We start from the raw sequence: 19,984 nt of genomic DNA, 5'->3' as shown, positions 1-19,984 counted from the left end.
GTCCTCTAGAAGAAAAGCAACTACCACAGAGCCGTTTCTCTAGCCCCTGTTTGTGATTTTGTTTTGTTTGAGACAGTTTCACTATGTAACCCTGGTTAACCTGGAACTTACTATGTAGACTGCACTCTTCTGGAACTCAGGGATATCTGTCTGCCTCTGCCTCCTAAATGCTGGGATTAAAGGAGTAAACCACTACTGGCTGTTGTGGAGCCCTCCTTTAATCCCAGAACATGAGAGGCAGAGGCAGGTGGATCTCTGAGTTCCAGTCAAGCCTGGTCTACAAAGTGAGTTCTAGAACAGCCAGGACTACACAGAGAAACCTGTCCTGACAAGCCAATAAATAAATAAATAAATAAATAAATAAATAAATAAATAAATAAAGGCATGTGCCATTAACACTGGATCTGTTTTGGCTTCTTAATTCCCAGTGCAACTAGTGTTGACAGATGGAACCTTTACTGTGGCTAGAAGTTATCAAGGTGCTGTCCCTGGGAGATAAAGGGGCCAACACATCAAAGGTGGTGTGGAGGTCATACAGCGGTCTAACTTCTCTTTTTTTTTTTTTTTTTTTTTTTTTTTTTGGTTTTTCGAGACAGGGTTTCTCTGTGTAGCTTTGGAGCCTATCCTGGCACTCGCTCTGGAGACCAGGCTGGCCTCGAACTCACAGAGATCTGCCTGTCTCTGCCTCCTGAGTGCTGGGATTAAAGGCGTGTGCCACCACCACCTGGCCCCTAATGTCTCTTTCACTATTAAGGGATTTCCACTGTTTTTGTTTATGGTATATGTGACTGTGGGTGAACAGGTACATGCATTTGAAGGTGTTAGACTCCTTGGAACTGGAGTCACCATCAGTTGTGAGCTGTCTGATGTTGGTACTGGGGACCTAACTGGGGTCCTCTGCAAGAGCAGTAAGTTCTCTTAACCACTGAGCCATCATCTCCCTAGCCCCAGGGGTCTAACCTTTACACTGGGTTAATGTCATCGTTATTCAGATAGCTTAGTTGCCTCAGAAGTGTTCCCTTCTTCTTGTCTCTAACACTCGTTCTGCTATGGGGATTACGAGGTTACAAGGAGCTCACCTGATGTTTTCCCGACTCCCATCCCTACCCTGAGCTCTCTAGCTTCCAGAACTATAAGAAATAAATCCCTGTCCTTAATAGATTACCTGACATATGGTATTTTTTGGAGAGCATCTCATGACATACTAAGGCAGAACTTAGTACCAGGAGGTGGGGTGCCATAATAAATACCTGGAGAAAAAGAAGCTTTAGAATTGAGTGGTAAATAGAGGAAAGGTAGAGCCCAAGGAACACACTAAAATAGCCCAGGTTTCCATTGACACAGCTTGCTGAGACAATCTGTGGCCCAGGCTGACCTAGAGCTCACTGTGTAGCCTACGGTGGCCCTGAATTGCAGATCATCCTACCTAAGCCTCCTGAGTGCTTGGATTACTGGTGTGAACCACCACTCCCAGACCCACAAATAGAAGTTTTTAATATGTCAATTTCACTAGCATCTATTAACCCTATATTACGGTGATTTGGGTAGGCATTTTCAACCATGTATATTAAAATGTTTTGACACCCACCTGTTGCTGGTTTTCTTGTCCTGCCAGGTCCTGCTGCCCTTCATCAGCCCCAAATAAATACACAGACGCTATATTAACTATAAAATTGTTGGCCGATGACTAGCTCTGTCTTAATTATTAACCCATAACTACTAATCTATGTATTGCCACTAGACTTCGGCTTACCTGTAATTCACCATGTTACTCGTTGGGCAGAATGGCATCCTTGTGGTCCCTCTCTACCCACCTTTCCCAGAATTCTCATCTCCTAATCCCACCTATCTTCCTGCCTCCATTGGCCAAACAGTGTTTTACTCATCAACCAATAAGAGAAACACATACACAGAAGGACAATCCCTTCACTCACCCTCCCACATTGCCCTCTTTCTCCCGCTCCCACTCTTGCTGATCCCCTTCCTCTTCCCTTTTGATTCTCATGTCTCTTTGTCATTGTTGTTGTTGACTCAGTGAGTTTCTAATAAGATTGTCTACATGATCGTGGGTAAAGAGTTAGGTATGTGCATGGTGCAGGGGGGATGGAGAACAAAGCCAGCCAAGGTAAAACACTGCAAGCTAGGGTACCAGTGAAGTTATACACATACGAATCTTTGAATCCCATCAGCTCCCTTTCCCTGGCCACGGTTGTAAATGTCTGTCTCAGTTTCTTCTCCTGTTGGTGTGAGTCCTCCTTAGGGTTTCTTTTGCTGTGAAGAGACACCATGACCATGGCAACTCTTATAAAGGAAAGCATTTAATTGGGGCTTTCTTACAGTTCGGAGGTTTAGTCCATTATTGGCATGGTGGGTGGCATAGCAGCTTGCAGGCAGACACGGTGCTGGAGAAGGAGCTAAGGAGCTAAGAGGTCTACATCTACATCGCAGGCAGCAGAAGCAACTGTGTGTCACACTGAGCATAACCCACACCCTCAGTGATACACATCCTCCAACAAAGCCACATCTCCTGATAGCACCACTCCTTACAGGGCCCATTTTCTTTCAAACCACAGTGTGACAGAATACTCAGACAAAAGCAACTTAAAGGAGAAAGAGTTCATTCTGGCCCATGGTTCAAGGAGAGGGTCCATAGTGGCAGGGAAGTGGAGGCAGTAGGATCTTGGAGCAGCTAGTCACATCATAGCCACAATCAGCAACCAGAGAAGGGTGCATGCTGCTACTATGCTCTCTTTCTCCATCTTGTACAGTTCAGGAGACCAGCCAAGAAATGTCCCTAACCACAGCGGCAGGGTCCTCCCGCTTCAATTAACACCTCAGTCATCCTCCACAGTCGTGTCCAGAGACCAATCTCCCAGGGACCAACCTTCCCAACTTCCTAGAACCCACCTAAGACCTCTCCCCCAAGAATAGGAGAATCTCTGTGAGATCAGGTTGTGCGCAAGCCTGTAGGGCATTTTTTAATTAGTGATTGATGGGGCAGGGCACAGCCCATTGTGGGAGGGGACATCCCTGGGCTGCTGGCTGAGCAGGCTGAGCAAGCCATGGGAAGTAAGCCAGTAAGCAGCACCTTCCATGGCCTCTGCATCAGCTCCCGCCTCCAGGTTCTTGTCCTGCTTGAGTTCCTGTCCTGACTTCCTTCAGCGATGGACAGCAGTGTGGAAGAGTAAGCCAAATAAAACCTTTCCTCCCCAACTTGCACTTTGTTCATGGTGTTTCATTGTAGCAATAGAAACCTTAACTAAGACACCTGGCATTCCAAGGCCCTAAGTTCAACCCTCAGGAAAAGGGGAAACGGGGAAGGAGGAAGGAAGGAAAAGGAGAGGAAGAACAAGAGGATGGGAGGAGGGATCCGATAAGAACAGGAGGAAGGGGAAGGGGAAGAGACAAGGGAAGGAGAGGAGAAGTGAAGGGGAAGAGAAGAGGAAAGGTGAAGGGAAAGATGAGGAAAGGAGAAGGAAGGAGTTGTTGGGTATGGTAGCAAATGCCTGTCATCCCTGCACCAAGGAAGCTGAAAGGTCGGGGATCTGAAGCAGTGTGGACAGTTTAATGGAGGTGGGAGGGTAGAAAGCACAGCCAGAGAAGGAAACAGAGTGGACTTTGGATGGTTACTTCCACAGGATTCACACTCCCAGGGGAACAAATGAGAATAGTTATGTCTTAGGATTTCTATTGCTGTGAAGAGATGCCATGATTATGGCAACTCTTTTTTGTTGTTGCTGTTTTTCATCTTTTTTTCCCCCACTCACCTTCCACCCTCTCCCCTGTCCCCCATGCTCCCAATTTACTCAGAAGATCTTGTTTCTTTCCCCTTCCTAGGCCAATTGATGCATGTCTCTCTTAGGGTCCTTTTTGTTACCTAGCTTCTCTGGGGTTGTGACCTGTAGTCTGGTTGTCCTTTGCTTTATGTCTAATATCCACTTATGAGTGAGCACATATTACATTTTTCTTTCTGATTCTTTGTAACCCTCACTCAGGATGGCTTTTTCTAGTTCCATCCATTTGCCTGCAAATTTCAAGATGTCATTGCTTCTTACTGCTGAGTAGTGCTCCATTGTGTAAATGTACCACATTTGACCATGGTAACTCTTAATAAAACATTGAATTGGGATATCTTGCATAAAGTTTCAGAGGTTCAGTCCATTATCATCATGATGGGAGCATGGCAGCGTGCAGGCAGACGTGGTGCTAAGAGTCCCACATCATGCAGGCAACAGGAAGGAGACTGTGACACTGAGCGAAGCAAAAGACCCCAAAGCCTGCCCCCACAGTGACACACTTCCTCCAAGGCCACACCTCCTGATGGTGTCACTCCCTATGAGATTATGGGAGTCAATTACATCCAAATTACCACAATACATGAAGATGCCACAATCAAATCCATTACTTGACATTCTGACCTCAACAATTAATCAAATAAAATAATTTCAATAAAAGAAAACAGAGCTGGGAAGATGGCTCAGCAGGCAAAGCATTTGCTGTAAGGATGAATGTCTGGGTTTGGATCCCCAACTTCCCAGCTGGGGTGTGAGCATGTATAGCCCCAGCTCTGCAGGGACAGAGACAGGCAGCTCCCCCTGCTCCCTGGTCACCCAGGCTAGTGGAAACTCTCAAGCCCAGGTTTCAGTAAGAGACTATGGTGGGGAAGGGGGATGGAGAACAATAGAGGAAGTCACATGGCATGAACCCTTGCCTTCCACGTGCATGCAACACCAGCATTTATATGCATACACACACACACACACACACACACACACACACACACACAGACAGACAGACACGCACACATACAAAAGCACATCAACTGAAAAAATTCACTCTGCAGCAACCTACCCACCTTTAAATTAGTCACACTCTAATTTTCACAGCTATATCCCACTGTCATAGACATTAGTTAGGGCAGATGATCCTGGGGATGGTCTGGGGGATAATCCCAACTCCCACTGCATCACTGTCAGTGTTGGCGATATTTCTTGGTGATCACACTAACAAGTGGGCGCTCTTGGTATCCAGTGAACCAGACATACTACTACAATTCCTACAATTTTCAGGTGTTGGTGGTGCACACCTTTAGACCCAGCACTTGGGAGGCAGAGTCAGGTGGATCTCTCTGAGTTTGAGGCCAGCCTGGTCTACAGAGGGAGTTCCAGGACAGCCTCCAAAGCAATATAGAGAAACCCTGTCTCAAAAAACAAAAACAAAACAAACAAACAAATCCTGCAATGCCTGAGATGACATCCCACAGCAAAGAATGTTCTGGCCCCCAAATGCCAACAGTGCTGCAGTGAGACACCTGACCCAGATGAAATCAATAGAATGTCAACCCGAAGACTAGAAGTTTCTCTGTGCCTTAGGAAACTTACTGCTGCCACTTATTTTGCTAACACAGAGAAAGAGCTGGAGCTATGTGGGATTGAGACTAGAAGATGGGGGGCGGGGCTGGAGAGATGGCTCAGTGGTTAAGAACACTGGCTGCTCTTCCAGAAGTCCTGAGCTCAATTCCCAGCAACCACATGGTGGCTCACAACCTTCTATAATGAAATCTGGTGCCCTCTTCTGGCATGCAGGCATACATGCAGGCAGAACACTGTATACATAATAAATAATAAGTCTTTTAAAAAGAAGAAAAGAAAGAAAGAATTGTATCCTACAACCAAGAACACTCCACCCAACAGAGGGAGCCAATCTATTGATGTCTATTGATGAACTGACTTCAAATCCCCAGAAACCCTGTAAAGTGAGACAGGAGGCAGAGACAGGCAAACACCCAGAAGCTTTTGAGTAAGGTAGTCTGGCTTATGAAATAGTAAACAAAAGACTGTCAGGACTGATGACTAAGGCTGTCTGCTAACCTCCACACATACACCGAGGCATGTTGGAATGTGCTTGCCCCAACTCAAACACACACATAACCACAGACAGGGGGAAAGGGGAGGGGAGGGGATTTTAAAGAACAAAATACTATTCTAACTACAGTTCTGGGGATATAGCTCAGTGGTAGAGTACTTGCCTAGCATGTAGGAGGCCTTTTATTTCATCTTCAGCAACTCCCCCACCCCCACAAACAACCTAACTACCTCACTTCCTCAGAGGACCCAGTGTAAACATAAGCTCATATTTTCATTCCCAGGGTATGGAAACCCGGGGCTGGCAAGATGGTTTCTGGGGGCAGGAGGTAAAGGCACTTGCCACAATGCCCAATGACCTGAGTTTTCACCAAGCTCAATAGGGCAGAAAGAGAGAATGGAGTCTCCCGAGACGTCCTCTAACTGCCACAACCATGGTGCAGGCACATGGATGGATGAATGGGTATATATATTTGCATATGTGTGTGTATATATATATATATATATATATATATAGAGAGAGAGAGAGAGAGAGAGATGATTGATAGGTGATAGACAGGTAGATAGATAGATAGATGATACATAGATGATAGATGATGATAGAGATGACAGATAGACAGATGATAGATAGGTGATAGATAGGTAAATACATAAATGATAGATAAAAGATAGATTTAGACTGATGACAGATAGATGAAATATAGATGATTGACAGATAGATAGATAGATAGATAGATAGATAGATAGATAATAACCTTTAACAGAAGGGGGTGGTAAGGTGGCTTAATGAGATTAAAGGTGTGTGGACTCCCCAATTAAAGGTGTATGGACTGCGATTAAACCATCGCAGGCTATTATAGATAAATTTTATACATACACCCCCAGAAAATGTTTACAAAAACAGTCAACCCATAAGCTGACTCCAGTCAGTGATATATGTAAGTAAAGTCTAGAGCTGAATTTAAAATGTAGATACAAAGGCTGGGAGTGTTGCTTGAGAAGAGCCCTAGTCCAATCACATAGTAGAAGAGAAATGACTCCAGCAAATTGTCCTCTACATGCCTGTGGTGTCCCCATCCCACCCAGGCACACAAAATGAATAAATAATAAATGTCAAAAATCTTTTTTTTAAAAGATACAGAAACTCACCAAAACTGCATATGTAAATATACTTATTTGTTTGTTTATTAAGTACATGTATGTGTTGTAGAATATTATTTGGGTGCTAGATGGCGGGCCTCCCAAAAGAATATAAAGAATAAAGAGTAAAGAGTAAAAAACCAGCCAGGTGGTAGTACCACAGGCCAGGCGGTCATGGTGCATGCCTTTAATCCCAGGACTCAGGAGACAGAGGCAGGCAGATCTCTGTGAGTTTGAGGCCAGCCTGGTCTAAAGAGCTAGTTCCAAGACAGCTAGGGCTACACAGAGAAACCCTGTCTCAAAAGAAAAAAAGGAAAAAAAGAAAGAAAGAAAGAAAGAAAGAAAGAAAGAAAGAAAGAAAGAAAGAAAGAGGAAAAAACCTACAACAACATGTGAGATTACCTTCAGAGCAAGATTCATGCAGGACCAATATCAGACACTCAGATGGCAATGATCACAGTCTTATTGACAACTCTGGAATGAGTACTCAGTGGGCCCCCGGAATTGACACTCCAGCCTGCAGGACCTAATGTGCAGTTGGATCCAATTATCCCTGCATATTCCCCTCCTGAGTCTTCAAAGTCTCCTCTGTCTGTCAGCACCCACTTCCCAGCGCTGAAGGTAGAATTCATTGGGCGATCACTTACCTGGTCCACGTGAGCCTGAGTTCCATCCCTTCAGAAGAAAAGCATTTCTTAAAAAAAAAAAAAAAAAAAAAAAAAAAAAAAAAAAAAAAAAAAAAGCCTGCAATGAAGACAGTCACAGCAGCTCACATCTGTATCCTAGCACTTGGAAGGCTGTTTTAGTTGGCTTTCTATTACTGTGATAACCACCATGACCAAAAGCAACTTGGGGTGGAAAAGACTCAATTCACCTTACAGCTTATGTCCATCATGAAGGGACCTCAGCAGGAGCCTGGGGGCAGGAACTGCAGCAGAGACCACAGAGAAGTGTTGCTTACTGACTTGCTCTTCCTGGCTCCCTCCTTCAGCCTGCTTCCTTACACAACAGGGCTACCTGCATGGGGTGGCACTACTCACATGAACCACTCAGCAAACCACTCACATGAACCCCACAAACACACTGCAAGCCAATCTAATGGAGGCAGTTTCTCAGCTGAAATTCCCTCTTCCCAGATAGGTCTAAGTTTGTGTCAAGTTGACAAAAAAAAACAACAAGCCTAGGCTAACACCGAGAGAGCAAGCACTCAAGGCCAGCTTAGGCTACATAAGTTCCATGCCATCTTGAACTATGGTGTAAGACCCTCAAAACACAAAAACCCATGAGGGAAAAAATGTGCCCATTGATCCAAGTTAGCTACCAATTTCCCCTGGAACTCAGGACACAGTACATGCCAGACAAGTGCTCTTGTCTGGCACCACCGAGCCACACCTCAACTTCAGCAATTTTTCTTTACCTTCCCATGACCTTAAAAGATACCATTAACAGGGCATGGTGGGTTATACCAATAATCCCAGCAGCACCAGGGAGGGTAAGGCAGAAGAACTAGTTAAGAGTCTAGCCTGGGCTACATAAATGAATCCCTGCATCAAAGACCACCAGTTAAGAAACTTCTCTGTGGCTGGTAGGATGGCTCAGTGGGTACAGGCCCTTGCCACCAAGTCTGAGGACCTGAGTTCATTCCAGAACTTAAATGGTGGGAGCAAAGAGCTGACTCCCAAAATGTGTCCTGTGACCATCATGTGTGCCCCATGTTCATAGATATAAATAAAAGAATAAATAAGTATTAATAAAACATATATTTTTACATTTTCCCCCTCAGGCAACTGAGATGGCTCAGCAGGTAAAAGTGCTCACCTAGAAGATCTGACCTTTCCACTTTGCTTCCCAGACCCCAATGGAAGGAGAAAACCAACTCCCAAAAGTTGTCCTCTGCCCTCTTCACGCACTGCACGACACCTTCCTTCCCTTGTTCACACCCACATACATCATACACACATACACACACAATAACAATACAGTTTTAAACATTTCTTAATCCCAACACTCGGGAGGCAGAGGCAGGCAGATCTCTGTGAGTTGGAGGCCAGCCTGGTCTACAGAGTGAGTTCCAGGACAGCGAGGGCTACCCAGAGAATCCCTGTCTCAAAAACATTAATAATAATCATTTTAAAAGGAAAAAAAGTTCTCAAACAAGGCATTCTATTGGTTCATCTTAAGGCAGATATCCACCTAAGATTCAATAACTGGAATCACCTGATGTGATGGCTAACTTTGTCAACTTAATAGCATCTACAATCATCTGGAAAGAGTTGTCTACATCAGGTTGACCCGAGAGCATCTCTGTAGGGGATTGTCTTAATTAAGTCAATTGATGTAAAAAGACCCAGCCTACTGTGGGTGGCACCATTCCCTAGGCAGGGGGTTCTGAACTATCTAAGAGTATAGAAATCCAGCTGGACACAAACAAGCAAGTATGCATGCATTCATTTCTTTCTCTCTACACTTGACTGTTGATGTGATATGACTGTTTAAGTTCTTACCTTGACTTCTTCACAATGATGGAGTATAACCTGGAATTGTAAGCTAGAATAAACTCCTCTCTCCCCTAAGTTGCTTGTTTAAAGTAACAGAAATGAAGCTAGGGCACTTGGTCAAAAAGAAATCAAAGGTAGACTGGAAAACCACATGGCTTTGCCCCAAGATGAGAGGTCAAGTTATTCCTGTGTAGGCAGAGACCCAGACGTGCCCACTTCAGACAGAAACCAAAGACACTGGGTGTTAACTATTCCTTTATTAGGTGGGAAGGGAACTGGAGAGGTGAGGCTTGTACAATGAAAGACCTGGGAATTCAGCTACCATGGACTGTGACCAAGTGCCATATTATAAAAATAGCCTAAGAACATTTCTATTAGGCAGTGAGGCTGAGCCAAAGGAATACCAGGAAGAGAGGGTGCCGCTCCCACAGGTAGTGCCTCCCCACCTTCAGCCCTGTATTTACAATTAGAAGTGGAATGCAGACGAAACACATCTCCCCTGACACCACCCCCCCACACTCACACACCCTAAAAGGTGAGCCAGGCCCTGGGAGGGGGGCCTGGAGTGGGGGCTTTGGTGGGAAAGACCCCTTTCCCAGTGAGTCTACAAGTTTTATCTGGAATGCAGTGAAGTGAGGAAGGACGGGGAGGGGAAGGAGGCTCCCAAATGTCCCCCTGACCCCAGGGGAGGGTGTGCCCAAGGCTGGCTACTTGGTACCTACCAGGGCCGCATACTCAGTACACGGGACCCTGGTCATGTCTGTGTACTTGGTACACAGAGTCCGGATTGGCCGAATGGGCCCACAGACTCAGCCCCACGGGGGCGCAGGAGGGATTTGCAGTGGGGGGGGGGGAGCATCTCCATATATATATTTTGTAAAAAATAATAATAATAATAAGTTTGTTTAAATGAATTTGTCTCTATACAAAATGTAAAAAAGAAAAAAAAATAACTCACTCATGCCAGAGTGGGAGAAAATGAGAAGCAAGAAGAGGCAAAAAACAAAGAGGGGAAGGGAGAGGAGTCAAGAGTCCCAGCCGCCTTAGAGGGCCGAGATGATGGGAGGTGAGCCCGTCCCCATTATAAATAAAGGAAGACTGGGGTCTGGGCTGGTGACCAGCTTGGTCACACTACAAGACTGGGAGGCGCAGGAAGGTTGGTACAGAGAGAAACAGATGAGAATAAAATTAAAAGGGAGAGAGAACCCAAGAGAGGGGTGTGACTTCAACCCAAGATCCAAGAACTTAGGCTATCACCTGTCTCTTGGGGGTGACTTCTGGCTGGGACCCCAGCTGAGTCTGGGCCTGAGGGAGAGAGGGAGCAGACATGGGGTGTGGCTGAGCAGGTAGGGCTCCAGCCACTGTAGCACCAGAGGCAGTTGCTGGGCTCGGTGTAGAGTCGGACCAGTCTGAAAGGGAGGGAGGGGACGGGCTGGCCCAGTGCTCTGGGGACTCAGGAGATGGGGTCAAGTAAGGATGCTCACTGGGAACCCGCAGGAAGCGGGCCTTTGTGGGGCTGCTGTGGGTCCCCGCTGCAGGGTATTCTTCTCCGTGTCCTGGAGCAGCCAGGTAGGGTGGTGGCCGCTCCTGGGGAGAAACTGGGGTTCCCGGGTTGAGTATCTGGGGTCCCGGAGCCAGGGGCAACAGGAATGAGGGCCCTGGTGGAGCAGGTGGAGGCAGCCGGGCCCAGTCAAGGGGGACAGCCACAGGGTTGATTAGACCCAGGCTGAGCACACAGCCCCCAGGAGGCTGGCGCCCCAGGGGGCCTGCCCGACTTGCACCCAGCTGTGCCAAGGACACCGCAGTAGCTGTGGTGGCATAGGGACCCTCCAGGGAGAAGCCTCCAGGGGAAGCAGGGGGCCCACCGAAAGGCCTTGGGGAGTCCAGCGAGTCCACAGGCGACAGTGTGACAGAGCTGTCTGCCAGGGGGCCTGGACAGGCCAATGTCAGCTTCTTGCCACGACCCCGGGTTCCCTGTGGCCCTAGCCCCATCTTGCCAGGTGGCCTCCTGCTCTTCTTGGTCCCAGACTGCACGGCCTTGAGCCCAGGAAGGAAGGCCCCTGGTGGGCAAAGCAGGGGCCCCAGGCTATGGGGGCCAGGGGGACTTCGGGGGCCACTGGGCTGGTCCAGCAACCTCACAATGTCCTGGTGCAGTCGCTCCTGGGCCACATCCCGGGGCAGCCTGTCTAGATGATCTGTGATCTCCCGGTTGGCAAAATGGTCCAGCAGCAGCTTGGCAGCCTCAAAGCTGCCCTCACGGGCAGCCAAGAACAGTGGAGTCTCCTCCTGAGGCAAGGAAGGGGCAGAATCCACAAATGTCAGTCATTCTCTCTCCAACGCCTAGGTCTCTAGTTCCTAGGGCATCCTGAGAACTACGAGTTGAAACCCTGAAGACCGATGGCTCTAGGTTTGGATCCCTGCTCTGCTGAAGGAACAAGCTCTCTCTCTCCTCAGCCATGTCCCTGCAGCATGTGCATCTGGCCAGGACTTACCTTAGGCACAAAATTTAAAGGGGCATCAAAATCTACAGTCATCAAAATAAATGATGTGCTGATGCAATGATTTGTAAAAGATTAAAAAGCCAGGTTTCAGGGCTGTCATAGTGATGCACACCTGCAATCCTAACACCCAGGGGGCAAAGGCAAGTGGAGTTCTAGATTAATCTGGTCTACAGAGTGAGTCCTTGTCTTAAAAAAAGAAAAAAGAAAAAAGGTGAAAAAGAAAGAAACCAAAAGTCAGGTGTGGTAACTCATGCCTATAATCCCAGCACTTGGGTGGCTGAGGCAGAAGACTCACCAAGAGTTTGAAGCCACCTTAGTTAAAGTAACCAGTAAGAACTGGTCTCAAAAAGAGAAGGAAACAAAATAAAGAAAGGCAAGATTGCACAGTGGGTAGATGCACTTGTCACCAAGTCTGGTCACTTCAGTTCCATCCTTGGTACCCACACAGGCAGTTCACACCTTCCTGGAACTCCAGCTCCTGGGGGATCCGGCACTCTCTTCTGGCCCTCAAGGGAATCTGCAACTCATGTCCACATACACACACACACACACACACACACACACACACACACACACACATACACACACACACACACCTCTCTCTCTCTCTCTCTCTCTCTCTCTCTCTCTCTCTCTCTCTCAATACATCATTGAAAAAAATAGCCAGGCACAACAGCATATACCAGCATTTAGGCCCCAGAAACATGAGGATTGGGGTTTCAAGGCCAGCCTGGGGTACAAAGCCAGTCTCATGCTTTAAACAGTAAGGGCCAGTGAGATGGGTCCACTGACCTAAGCTCAAGCAACAGGACCTAAATTGTGGAAGGATGAACTGACTCCCACAAGCTGTCCTTTGACCTCCACACACTTGCTGTGGTGAGTGCACACAAATATATACAGTAAATAAATGTAACAAATAAAATAAAAGAGATTATGGACTGGTTCTTTGGCAAGGTTTTTTGACAATCACCCTAACATTTCCTTTCCCTGAGGATCTGCTTGACAAACGAGTCCACTTGCTGAAGTTCAGCAAATGCAATAAAGTGGATGCTGCTGCTTCCCTAATTCACAAGGAGGACGCTGAGTTTCAGAGATGTTTAGCAACTTGCTCAATGTCACACAACGACTACCACAAAAGCTCTGCTTTGATCTGTTGTCAGAGCCTTTAGGCCCAACTCCCACTCTTGGGCAAGATGGATTACTCCCAAAAGGCTTATCCCTGGCCCTGCTGTGTCACGTACAGGTGGTTGTGACAGTGCCAGCTCCCAAGAGCTCACCTTGCTGTCCTGCATATCCTTGTTGGCTCCATTTTTCAACAGAGCCAAGGTAGCTTCCACGTTGTTCACGGCTGCAGCCCAGTGTAAGGCTGATTTCCCTGTAGGGAGATAAAATCAGAGTCAGGCTTATGTCAGGTCCCCGTCACAGGACAGGCAGAAGTGTCAAGAAAATGGCCTGGAAGTGGGTAGGACAGTTCGAGGCACACCCTGAGTGTCTGAGCTCTTTCGTTTAGATCTGAGGAGGTGCAGAGCTACAGAGTGCCTCTAACCAGGGAGTGCCCTGCACTGATGACAAACAAACAAGGGCCAGCAAGATAGCTCAGCGGGCAAAGGTGCTTGCTGCACACACCTGAAGACTGAGTTCTAGCCCCAAAACCCATGAGAGAGACTTTCAACAAGAACAACAAAATAAACAACACATCGCCAAAACAGAAACTCTAGTGCAAGGATACCACCAAGGAGATAAAGACTAGAATCTGGAGAGATGGCTCAGCAGCTGAAAACATTTGCTGTTCTAATGTAGGAACTAGAATGGTTTTTGCTTGTTTTAACATTATGTGCAGGGGTGCTTTATTTACATGTCTATCTGTGCACCATGTATGTGCCTAGTGTCTACAGAGTCCAGAAGAGGACATCAGATCCTCTGGCACCGTGTTAACCAGGTGTAGTGGCACACACCTGTAATCTCACATCAGGGAATCTATTTGGCTTACACTCTGTTTTAACTAGAGCTTCTTCTATTGCTGTGAGGAAACACCATGACCAAAAAGAAGTTGAGGAGAAAAGTGTTTATTTGGCTTATGCTTCCATATCTCTGTTCATTATGGAAGGAAGTCAGGACAGAACCTCAATCAGGGCAGGAACCTGGAGTTGATGCAGAGGTCATGGAGGAGTGCTGCTTACTGGCTTGCTCCTCATGGCTTGCTCAGCCTGCTTTCTTATAGAATCCAGGACCACCAGCCCAGGATTGGAACGACTCACCATGGGCTGTGCCTTCCTCCCTCAATCACTAATTGAGAAAAATGCCTTCCAGCTGGATCTCATGGAGGTATTTCCTCATCTGAGGCTCCTTCCTTTCTGATGAGTCTAGCTTGTGTCAAGTTGGCACATGAAGCCAACCAGTGCACACTCTTAGACCACAGTCCATCATTGAGTGAAGGCAGGAACTTGAAGGCAGACTGGCCTGCCATTCTCCGCAGCCTTATCTCCAACTAAAGAACTCACCTCACAGCCAAAGTACAGCAGAAACTGGAGGATCCTACTTGCTAGCTGGCTCACCCTCAGGCTCATCCTTAGTTAAGTTTCTTATATAGTCCAGGATCACCTGCCCAGGAGACAGCGCTGCCCACAGTGGACTAAAGTCTCCTGCATCAATTAACAGTCCAGACAATCTCACGCTGAATGGGCTGTCCTTCCATGGAGACTCCCTTCTCAGGGAGTTAAAACTATGTCTCAAAAAATTTTATTTGTAATATCTTTTCTTGTATATATGCACATACATAGACACACAGATAGATAGATAGATAGATAGATAGATAGATAGATAGATAGATATTTGTTCTGTCCACTAATCAATTTTTACAACATTTTTGCCACTTTAATTAGCCATCATTGGTCAATCCTCTGGCATCCCAAACCTTAGGCAACTGTTGATATGTTTTCTATCTTTATAGTCTATATTGCCTGTTCTGAGTGGGTTGTTTTTTTTGTTTTAAGATTTATTTTTTAAAGATGTATTTATTATGTATACAGTGTTCTCCCTGCATGTATGGCTGCATGCCAGAAGAAGGAAACAGATCTCACTACAGATGGTTGTGAGCCACAATGTGGTTGCTGGGAATTGAACTCAGGACCTCTGGAAGAGCAGCCAGTGCTCTTAACCTCTGAACTATCTCTCCAGCCCTATTTTTTATTTTTTTAATTATGTTTATATATGTGTTTGCATGGGAGAAGTGCATGTTGAGTGCAGGTAGCTTGCAGAATCCAGAAGAGGGCATCAGATCCCCTGAAGCTAGAGTTACAGGTGATTGTGAGTCACCCAACTTGGGTGATAGGAACTTATGTCAGGTCCTCTGCAAGAACACTATATGCTTTTAACTGCTGCTCCATGCCCTATTCTGTTGTTAAGACAAGGTCTCAAGTATCCTAGACTGGCCTGTAACTCACCATATAGCCAAAGATGACCTTGAACTTCTGACCCTCCTGACTCCAGAGAGGTTCTGAACACCGGGGTTACAGGCTTGCCTAGGATTACCATACCTAACTGGATGTGGTGATAGGGATTGAACCTGGAACTTTGTGCCTGTCAAGCAGGGTACTCCACCAATGGAGCTACATCCCTACTTCAATATTTTAAGCATTAAGTGAACTAAAAGAAAACTGAGCTCTTCATTTGTCCAAGCCACATTCAAGTGCCCAACAGTCACAAGTGGCCAGTGGCAGCCAAAGTGGGCTGGGCCAACAAGTATTTCTTCCAATCCTCAGAGGAAGTTCTGGTGGCCAGCACTAAGCTACGGGGCTCTGATGTCAGCAAACAGCTAATTACAGTTACCTTATTCTTCTACAGAACCCTGGTGCAGCCAGCTGTGCAAGTGCACTCAACTCATGCTAACCTTGCTGTAAAAGTCCCCTCGTGTAGTTGTCTCTTAATACTCCCCACAAAGTTGTACAGTTCTTACTTTCTGAATCTTTGCCTCCTGTTAAGTTTTGTCATGGTCCCTCGGATGAACCCTCTTCTGAGACAATCTAACTGTTGTTCCCCTCGTCAACCTTCTGTCAGCCTTGAAGCAGTTTCAGAGTTACACCCCCAGGCCCTAAAAGCAGTTTGGGTGATCTCTAAAACAGGACTAATAAGCCATGAATCAGCCAAGTCATCCTCTTGCCACTCTGGATATGGTTTCAGGACTGAAGCCTTCTTTGCATCAATTCATCTCTGTCTCACCAGCTCAGATCAGCTCAACATCCTTTAGGACCAGCCTAACCCTTGACAGGTACTCCACAATTAGAAATAACTAGATCTGGAGCCTGGAGAGGTGGTTCAGTGGTTAAGAGCACTGGCTGCTCTTCCAGAGGTCCCAGGGTTCAATTCCCAGCACCCACATGGCAGCTCACAACTGTCTGTAACTCCAGTTTCAGAGGACCAGACACTCATGACAAAATGCCAATGCACATAAAAAACAACACTAGCTCTGACTGCCGCTAAGGATGGGATCAGTGCTGCTTCCTTGCAGACAGGTCCCAATTGGTTTGAAATGGTGCCTAAAAACACAGGCACCCGACAGTAATCTCTTCTGCTCCTTCCCACTCTGAGCCCCTGAATCAGCCCTTTCCTCTTCGACTTCACACTCAGGTTTGTACCCTTCTAAATGTTTCCCTTACTGAACTCTCCCCATACCCAAACACAAGTTACACACAAGCCTCTCCCAATACTCTCACCCTACCACAGTGGCATTTGTTCCTGACACATCTGCAAAAGGACCTTTTAGATGCTGTGGAGACAGGCCAGCTAACAGGGACCTTCTCCCTTCCACCCCAGGCCAGATACAACTCTTTACATTCATCCTCTGTTCCCCCTCTCCCCTTCCTTTATGCTCTGTAGCTCCCTGCTACTTCTGCTAGCCCATTTTGATGCAACAGTCCTGGCAATGGGACCAGTCACTGTCACCCTGAATCAACTCTATGCCCACTTTCTCTCACTGACCCACTCTGTCTCCCCCACCTCTGCTCCTGCTCCCCACCCCACCCCCGCCAACCTTGCCAGAAAAATCTTTGTTCGACTCTATAACCAAACCATCTGCTTGCAGCCCTCTAGTAATTATTTTCCAATTCCCTTCAGGGATGCAGGGTGACAAAGGCCTGACCCATCATAGCTGATCAAGTTAAGACTCTCCCTGCTACATGGCCAGAGGATCCCCTCTTCTGTGGACCCAGATCCACCCCTGCAACAAAGACCTTCCTCAGCAGAGAACAGCTACAACACCCTGCCCTGAAGTTTATATCCTTACAGAGTTAGGAGTAACTACACTTCCCTGCTTCCTTTGTGGACTAAGGAAGTCGTTTCTGCCCCTATTAGGAGGCCACATCCCCCGGAGGTGTTTTGGCCATCCACAGGCTGGGTTCCAATTTGCACCTTGCTGTGAGAGAACATGGCCCTGACTGAGGTCAGTCGGACCAAGTGTCTCTCTGCCTTCAGTCTCTCTGCAGTTGGTTTTTAGTAATTACCTAACGTCAGCCATGGAGGACTTCCCCACCAGGAACATTTGTCTGCTAAAGTAGTGTTAGAGGGGCTGGAGAGATGGCTCAGTGGTTAAGAGCACTGACTGCTCTTCCAGAGGACCTGGGTTCAATTCCCAGCACCCACATGGCAGCTCACAACTGTCTGTAATTGCAGTTCCAGGGGATCCAACACCCATGGCAAAACACCAATGCACATAGAATAAAAATAAATACATTAAAAAAAATGTTAGAGGCCATTAGGCTTGGGAGCCCACCTCCCATTACCCTGGTAACAACAGAAAGGGACACATCATAAAAAGAGAGGGAGGTGCCTGGCTTTGTGGAGGCCCACTAAAGCAGAGCTGCAAAGCAGCTCCGGCCCTCAGTGGAAACCAGCATGCCACATGCAACTGTCTCCTTTTAAGGGTTAATTTTGTGAGCTGGGGAAATAGTTCAGTGGTTAAGAGCATTGGCTGCTCTTCCAGAAGACCTGGATTCGGTTCCCAGCACTCACATGACAGTTTGCAACTGCCTAAACTCCAGTTCCAGAGGATCTGGTGCCCATTTCTGGCTTGTGAGGGCACTGCATGCATGTGGTACACAGATATACATGCAGGCAAAATACCCCTATACATGAAATAAAAATAAATAACATATTTTTTAAAGATAGCCAAGTAGGGCCTATCAGTGACCTGTCCAGGAGTCTGCCTTTGATCACCCAGGAAAGCCAAGTTACCTGAAGACATGCTAAGGGCAGGAGAGGACTAATTATCTATCCCCTTAGTGACATACAGTACTTTTCCTTCCTAGGAGCCCCTCTCTCAATGCAGAAGCTTGCAGAATTTCCATCAGGCAGCATTTTGGAGCCTCCACTAGACACTCTGTCATATTTTCTGAATGTTTCTTCTTTGGCCGTCTATGTGTGGTTTTGTGTGTGGGTATACACATGTATGTGTGTGCACGCGCTTGTGGAGACTGGATCTCCATTGAGGTAGGGTCTATCAACCAAACCCAGAACTCACCAATGTATGTACTCTTGTTAGCAGCTTGCTGTTCTGTCAGGCTCCCTATCTCTGGATTACACACAGGTGGCCATCACACTCACTTAGCATTTACACAGGTCTCTGGAGATCTGAACTCAGGTCTTCACACTTGTATGGTCAGTGTTTCAACCACTAAGATTCCCTTTTCCTTTCCTTCTTCTCTATTTGATTGCTTGTTTGTTGCTTTTGGAGACAGGATCCTCTGTGTGGCCCTGGGGACCTGGAACTCACTCTTGTAGACCAGGCCAGCCTGTAATTCACAGAGATCTGCCTGCCTCTGCCTCCTGAGTGCTGGGATTAAAGGTGTGCGCCACTACCATGCAGCCTCTGTTTGTTTGTTTGTTTGTTTTTGAATACCAAGCAAACCCTGGGCACGATTCCCTGATTCTCTGAATCCTCTCACTTGTCCTCTGAAGCTCACCCTTATCCCGGCTCCCACCTGGCTGCTGCTTCCCAGCCACTATCTCAAAAGACACGAATTTCTCTTCCTCTTCCTCTCCTCCATCTCTCTGTTCTGGAGAGACTGACATCTCTCTTGCTGTGCTTTTCTATCAAATGCTAAATCCTTTTATTGATAAACCAAAGGAGCCTGGAGAGAAGCCCAGGTTACACAGTGACATCAGAAGTGGAACACTGTCCCATACCCTCATCCAACACACAAACCAAGAACTAGACAACCACTGATGCCAGTGAGGATGAAGCTGAGACCCAAAGGGTACTGCACAGGCTATTGGTAAGTGTCAGAGTGAGTCCACAGCTGTGTGAGACCTTTTGGACACAAGGACAGCTTGCTGTGACTCTGTTCATGTCAGACCCAAGACCAGGCAGCAGCTGCCCTCACCAATTGTTAGATTTCCTAGTTTATGACACCTGTCCAGCAGGTGGCAGTAGAGTCCATTTTTCCCCAACAAAACAGCCAGGCTGAGTACTGCTCAACAGCACTTGCTTAGTGTGAGCAAGGCATCAGCTTCCGTCCCCAGTGTGACAAACAAACAAACAAAATAGTTAATAATGAAGTGTCCTCCTCACAGATGGGAAAAAATCTTTGCCTGTTATTCATCTAAGAAGGTATCAGTAGTCAGAATATATAAAAACCTTAAAATATTAAACACCTAAAAACAAATAGCACAATCAATAAATAAGACAGCTGCACAGTTTGCAAAAGAAGTACCAATAGCCATCAAATACATTTAAAAAAAATGTTCAAAGGACAGACATGCTGGCACATTCCTTGAATCCGAGCACACTCCTGAGTTAGAGGAAGATGGATTTCTCTGAGTTCAAGGCCAGCCTGGTCTACATAGCATATTCCAGGCCAGACTCTGTCTTAAACAAAACAACAGCAAAAAAAATAGAAAATAAAAAGGAAGGCCTTACCCCTCTGAGGAGTAGATAGGGGGTGGGATTGGGGGGCAGGAGAAGGGGAGGGAGGGAGAACTGGGGTTG

General features: G+C 46.7%; 1 protein-coding gene across 1 annotated transcript in view; it reads right to left on the bottom strand.

Annotated features, from left to right (window-relative positions):
* Positions 1–9,739: 9,739 nt before the first annotated feature.
* Positions 9,740–19,984, bottom strand: part of Notch3 (notch receptor 3) — a gene marked incomplete in the record, with an annotated part of 45,454 nt that continues 35,209 nt past the window's right edge. The window contains 2 exon segments of the mRNA XM_027419483.2: positions 9,740–11,788; positions 13,281–13,378. Coding sequence (XP_027275284.2) covers positions 10,748–11,788; positions 13,281–13,378 — 1,139 coding nt within the window.

The sequence above is a fragment of the Cricetulus griseus genome, chromosome 5 (genome assembly GCF_003668045.3).
Source record: "Cricetulus griseus strain 17A/GY chromosome 5, alternate assembly CriGri-PICRH-1.0, whole genome shotgun sequence".
Classification (NCBI taxonomy): Eukaryota; Metazoa; Chordata; class Mammalia; order Rodentia; family Cricetidae; genus Cricetulus; species Cricetulus griseus.
Note: the sequence above shows the minus strand (reverse complement) of the source record. Positions and strands in the feature narration are given on the sequence as shown.